Consider the following 6,676-nt stretch of genomic DNA (forward strand, 5'->3'; position numbering starts at 1 on the left):
CCTGCAATAGCATTTTGCTGTCCCCCGCAACCCCCCTCCCGACCATGTAGAGAAACACTTTATCCATGTTTGGAGGTCTTCCAGTAACTGGTTTTCATTCCACACTTGTCAAAAGAGGAAATGCTGTTGTGGTTTTTTTATCACCCTGCGCTTCAACGAGTATTATAGAAAACTGAAAGAGATGTTGACTCACTCCAGAACAACAAAGGTCCGACACTCTGCCATGACAACAGTGACCACAATTCTAAAAGTACTTGGTTGGCTGTTTTGGGACATTCGGAGGTGCAACAGAAATTTTTAAAAATTCCATTTTTTTCATTCACCTTGTTCTGTGGGATCGTTTCTTGCAATAGTTCAAAACTTGGCACTTGTAGGTTAACTTGCTGATGCTGAATTGCACATTGTATTTGCCTCCTTTCCCTTTGCAACATGCAGATTATGATTAAGTAAACATGACCATGAACGTTACTGATTATTGCCTTCAACACTATTAACTACATTAGGCGGAGTAGTCGTTGGGTAGCAAGATTCAAATTCTTCACAGAGAATTGTTATGATCAGCAATCCATTATCTGAAAAGGCTTTAAATTTAGGATTAGACTCATTTGAATATTCAAAAGGCAATTTGACATACTTGAACAATAAATTGCACAGTTATAGGGGGAGATTGAGATGCGGGACTAAATTGGATAACTCTTAAAAGCTTTCACAAGCACAATGAGCCTTCTGTGTTGCAATATTCTATTCAATAATTCAACATAATAATTAACATGATATTAACTACTAATACATTACACAGTTTGCATTTATACAGCAGTGTTAACAATGTAGTGCATCTCAAAGTATTACCAAATATCAAGCCATATAAGGAGATGTTAGGACTGGTGACCAAAAGTTTGGTCAAAGTGCCAAGTTTTAAAAAGTGACTACGCATTTAAGAGAGACACAGAGAGATTTAAGTAAAGTATCCTGGAATTTATGTCCCAGGTAACTGAAGGTACGTCCACAATTGAAGAGGAACAGAACTAGTTATAAGTAATTCACCAGTTCAAAAAGAGGGGAGCAGATTCCAGAGACATGGAAAAGCAGAATATGGATGATGTCTACAGTAAACATTCAAAATTAAGAATTTGCTTTACCAGGAGCCAGTGTACTCCATGAGCACGTGAGTGATGGGTGAATCAAACTTGGCACAAGTTTGGATGCAGCACAGAAGTTAAAAGATTGGAAGGCAACCAGGAAACCATCTTGAGATAGTTTAGTTAGGAGGCGAGATAGTTTAGATAAGAGGTAGGATAGGCATGAATGAGAGTCTCAGGAGTATATGCACTGGGATGGAGGAGGAGAGGGTGATATTATGGAGGTAAAAGTAGGCAGACTGAATGATGAATGGACATCAGTTGAAAGCTCAGTTCAAGATCAAATAAGAATCCAAGGTTGTGAACAGTCTTGTTCAAACTCGGATGGTGAGCAGGGAGAAGCATTGAGGAAGTAGTTAGTGAGCAAAGTTTATGGTGGGATCCAAAGAAAATAACTTCCCAATAATTAATTGAAGTACTAGATGTTGTAATTTGCTTCTGTTGGTTAGAGGTCAAGTTAGACAATGAATTTGACAAATTGTGTTTTTTTTAATTCACTCTTAGGGCTTGGGCATCACCAGCTGGTGAGAATTTGTTGCCTGGCCCAAGCTGCGCTTGAGTAGGTGGTGGTGAACCATTACATTCCAGATGCTGTGGGTTGACACGCTATGCCAGTAGAGAGGTAACTCCAAGATTTTGACTCAGCAACAGTGCAGGAATGGTGACATAATTTCAAGTCAGCATGTTGAGTGGCTTGGAGTGGAACCTGCAGTTGGTGGTGTTCCCATGTGTCTGCCCTTGTCCTTCTAGATGGATGTGATCATGGATTTGGAAGATACTGTCTAAGGATCTTTGGTGAATTTCTGCAGTGCATCTTGTAGATAATACACACTGCTGCTACTGGGCGTCGGTATGGAGGGAGTGAATACTTGTGGATGTCATGTCAATCAAGTGGGCCACTTTGTCCTGGATGGTGTCAAGCTTCTTGAGTGTTGTTGGAGCTGCATCCATCCAGGCAACTGGGGAGTATTCCATCACACCCCTGACCTGTGCCTTGTAGATGGTGGACAGACTGTGAGGAACTGGGAGGTGAGTTACTGTAGCATTCCTAGTCTCTTGTTCAACTCTTGGCTAAGGTAGATAGATGAAAAATCCTCCCTGAAAATCCATGTTGGACAGTGGAGAGTTCTCCTACCCTCCTTTCGTCCTCTGCACAGAAAATCTTCTCTGTGCAGCCTGTGTTTCACTTCTCAGTTAGCTTACAGACCCAGTGGTACTGCAAATATAGCTCTATTATTATTTCCAGATTTCCAGAAAAAGTCAGCTGACTGACTGACTGATATCCCTAGCAGAGTTTAAGAGGTGCACTTCTAAATGTGGGCTCAGTCAAACTACTGAATAAACATTGTGATGTGTAGCCTTAGGAAAGTCAGCATATTTATCATATAGATTTTAGTGCATGTGCCAAAGTTTCACAGATTTAGTATTGCAGACAATCAAGTTCACAATCAATGACAGCCAGACAGTTAGCTGCTCAAGAGGATTTATTAAAAGTCGTGTTACGTCTATACATCAGATGCTTAATTCTGACTTCTGTAGCAATGAAAATCACTTACTGTTAGGATAAATATTGTCCCTGCTTGAAATTATTTTTATAATATTATATTGGTATTATCTAAGTGAAATTCATCTTGGAATTTGAGAGAAGCATCAGCCTGACACATAGCCCACACCACTGTTATGATTGTGTTGAGATATGAGAAGGGAAATTTGTGGTGAACCTTTCATTCGGGTTACTCTTGCTTTGTACTTAAGCCAGTGACATCTTCCCCAATGAAAACCTATTGGCTGAAAGATTAGCCTTCATCATACTGCTGGTACTACAAATATTACCAAGCAAGAACAAGGAACATATCATTCTTCCGACCTTCTTCCAGGGTACGATGCTCACTGATGGGAAGTATACTCTTGCCAACTTGCTAACTATGAATTGGAAATATCAGGAACAGCCTGAGAATTTTTTTTCTGCAAATGTTAACTTCCTCCAACAGATTAAACTAAAGAATTACTCATTGTTTACAAATGAGCCTTAAAATTTTTAGACAAAATTTGCATTCTTTTTGTAATGGAATTTCAAAGCCCACCAGCTGCTTACACTTATGTGGCATCCTTCACAACCTAAGTAACCCAAAAGCCTTTGTGGTGCATTCGTAGAGTCCTTACCTCTAAGCAAGGAGGGCTGGAGTCAAATCCTGTCTGCTCCAAAGTCATGTGCTAACATCACTGAAACAGTTGATTAGCAAAAAAGCCTTACAGCCAATGAATGCCTTTTGACATATAGTTACAGTTGCAATGTAGGAATGTCCTCTCCATGGCAGCTAATTCACATGCAACATAAATAAACAGCATTATGGTAGCGACCGGATAATTTGTTTTTAGTGATGCTGACTGAGGGACAAATGTTAGCCAGGGCTCTAGGAACAGCTGATAATGGGAACTGCAGATGCTGGAGATTCCAAGATAATAAAGTGTGAAGCTGGATGAACACAGCAGGCCAAGCAGCACCTCAGGAGCACAAAAGCTGACGTTTCGGGCCTAAACCCTTCATCAGAGAGGGGGATGGGTTGAGGGTTCTGGAATAAATAGGGAGAGAGGGGGAGGCGGACCAAAGATGGAGAGAAAAGAAGATAGGTCAGTCCAGGGAAAATTGAAGAAGGTTTTCCCTGGACTGACCTATCCCCTCCCTCCCTCCCCACCTGTACTCTCCTCTCCACCTATCTTCTTTCTCCATCTTCGGTCCGCCCCCCCCCCCCCTCCCTATTTATTCCAGAACCCTCACCCCATTCCCCTCTCTGATGAAGGGTCTAGGCCCGAAACGTCAGCTTTTGTGCTCCTGAGATGCTGCTTGGCCTGCTGTGTTCATCCAGCTTCACACTTTATTACACTAGGAACAGCTCCCTGCTTTTCTTCAGAATAGTGCCATGGAATCATGCTGTTCTACTCAGGGAGCAGATACAACCTTGACTCATTGCCTTATTCCAAATATGGCACTTCCGATTGTACACACCTTCTGCGCTGCATTGGGAAGGTCAACATGGATCTTTGTGCTCAGGTCTCTGATCCCATGACCTTTCGACTCAGTGATGACGAGGATATGCATAATTAATGCTTGGCAACAGTGCCCAGATCCCGAAAGATAAACATTGGAGAAGACTCATTAGCGAAGGTCATCTAGTTGACTTTCTATTACTGGGGTGTAATTAATTTACTTAATTGACAATGAGATAGTCTGTTTTATCACTAGCATTATATTATCACACAATAAATTATGCTGCCATTTCATATTAATGTTGGATGAGTTTTGCTGTGTTATGTTTTCTCTCTTTGATTTGATTTTTTTGCTGCTAATGCATCAAAAATCACATTAAGGATTTATTCACTGTAATCCTTAGTATTTTGAATAAACAGGGGTACCTTTATACTCTTTATCACCAATAACATCAAGTAACATTAACCATTAATAAATTCTGCATCACAAAATTATTTTCATATTTTTTTAAAAACTGATTACTTAATTCCAAATGGTATTCAAAAATCTCTGAACTTCTCAAAAACCCAAACAGAAGTTATAGCTTTTGCTTTAAATACATATCTTTAAACATATTTACTTATTCTGAAATTGAAGTAAAAGGGAGAAATCTAACTCTTAATTATCTGAGTGCTATGACAATAAGATCTCCTGGACTGAGAAAAATTTCTTGTCTCTATCAACTATCTGTAACATTGGATAATCAATTGAGAAGATAGCTACAATAATTGTTTGATAGCGTATATATGCTCTTTAGGACACTTTTACCTCTTTGCTAAACACAATTAGTTGTCATAAGTCACCTTAGTTCGCATCAGATTTAAATCAGAAATAGTCAGTCTGAATGGCACACAAGCAGGTGATATGAAGGATCAGGCTCCTTCTTAATTGTGGTTACTAGTATTAATTCACAAATGCCTTTAAGAAAGTTGGGCATGCATCGTTTTTATATCTACAGGCAAGTATATGCCTTTTATTTTCATAATTCCGTTAACATGGAGAGTTGTCATTACACAGCAGTTGATTTTTTTTCACCTCAGAGTTGCAATCCTATCAAACAATAGATTAACAGATCTCCATAACAACAGATAACAAAGCACTCCAGGAGTACTGTACTCACCTTGTAGACTTCAAGAAGCTTTGTGACACAAACACAATGTTGAGGAAAACTATAGAATTTACTAGGACGTCTGCATGCATGTTTAAACTGAAAGTTACAAAATTAAACTAATGATGCCTGCTGGCTCCTCGAATATTCTTTATTGGAGACAGGCGACAAAACTGAAGCTGACTTCAGACGAGCTGAGAAATCTGCCTGAAATCTTTATTGGCTTATTGCTCTACACATGCAAGTGTATCTGATTAGTGTTGGTCGTGTGGAAATGAGCAAGACGGAATGTCAGAGCCAAAAGAACTAAATTCCACAGATGTAGGGAAGGTAATTAGAAACATTTGTCCAACCAGATGGTTCATCGCTTACAGTCGGCAAGTACAGAATATTTTAAAACTCTGGAAAAAAGTCTCCCTCTTGTTTACAACTTGTCCATGGAAAATGTTGGTATTTTCAGCATTGAAAATATAAAGCACCATTATTATGTTATAATCTGATGCCCACTTTTGAGAAAATCTACTCTGAATCCCCACGCCCCTCCTTCCCCATCCTTCTCTCAAAATGAACATCTGCAAAAATAAGTAAGAATTCTCAGAAACCTGAGGTCTGTCACCAAACTGCAGTCACTTTTTTTAAAGCAGAAAAATATACTTTATTCATAAATATGTCTTCGTAGACAAACATAGTCACTAAAGCAGTTCTGTTCTGTAATGATAGCATACAGAGAAACAAGCAAACATTGGAGTTTGACTCTTTCCAACAACAAACCACAGGCATTTGTTACTTATACAAGACTATACTTACATATATTTGAAGCACTGGGTGGGGGTGCGTCCAATAAGTGAACGGATCCCCATTTAACTTTTGCAGAAAGACCTGAGAAAGTGGTCTTACGCCACTGCAACTTGGCAGCTGCCCCAAACTTTAGTGCATCCCTCAGCATGTAGTGCTGGACCTTGGAATGTGCCAGTCTACAACATTCAGCTAAGGTCAGCTGTTTTACAAGACAATTGCACCCCTTAAATAGGTCCAGACTATTCCTCACTGTCACAGTCTATAGTGACAAGCTCCACATTCTCGCCACACTGTACACAGTTTCTCTTGATATGTGTAATGCATTTGTTATTGGACGACTTGGCAAGTTGATACAAGAACTCAGAAAATCAGGTTGGTTGATGATCGTTTATTTCACATGTACGCAGGAAGAATTAGTCTTTTCTCTGTGAAATGTAAATAACTCTGATGTGTTACAAACACTTCTACACAAACATTACAACATGCTTATTATAATTCCAACACTTCTCTGCCCAGGTTTCTAATCTGCTGTTTACCTACAGTGTTTTTTAAATTCACTCACGGGACGTGGAAGTCCTTGGGTGGGTCAGCATTTATCGCCTG

General features: G+C 39.6%; 1 protein-coding gene across 3 annotated transcripts in view; it reads right to left on the reverse strand.

Annotated features, from left to right (window-relative positions):
- The window catches only part of itgbl1 (integrin, beta-like 1), a 182,720-nt gene extending 177,189 nt beyond the window's left edge, over positions 1-5,531 (reverse strand). For 2 of the 3 annotated variants that reach the window (XM_059646457.1, XM_048532715.2), the window contains exon 1: positions 5,288-5,531. In XM_059646457.1, the coding sequence (XP_059502440.1) occupies positions 5,288-5,367 (80 nt within the window). In that variant the 5' untranslated portion in view covers positions 5,368-5,531. The remainder of the gene's footprint in view (positions 1-5,287) is intronic. The other variant, XM_048532714.2, reaches the window with a different exon arrangement.
- Between the last annotated feature and the right edge of the window lie 1,145 nt (positions 5,532-6,676).

The sequence above is a fragment of the Stegostoma tigrinum genome, chromosome 6, assembly GCF_030684315.1.
Source record: "Stegostoma tigrinum isolate sSteTig4 chromosome 6, sSteTig4.hap1, whole genome shotgun sequence".
In the NCBI taxonomy this organism is placed as follows: domain Eukaryota; kingdom Metazoa; phylum Chordata; class Chondrichthyes; order Orectolobiformes; family Stegostomatidae; genus Stegostoma; species Stegostoma tigrinum.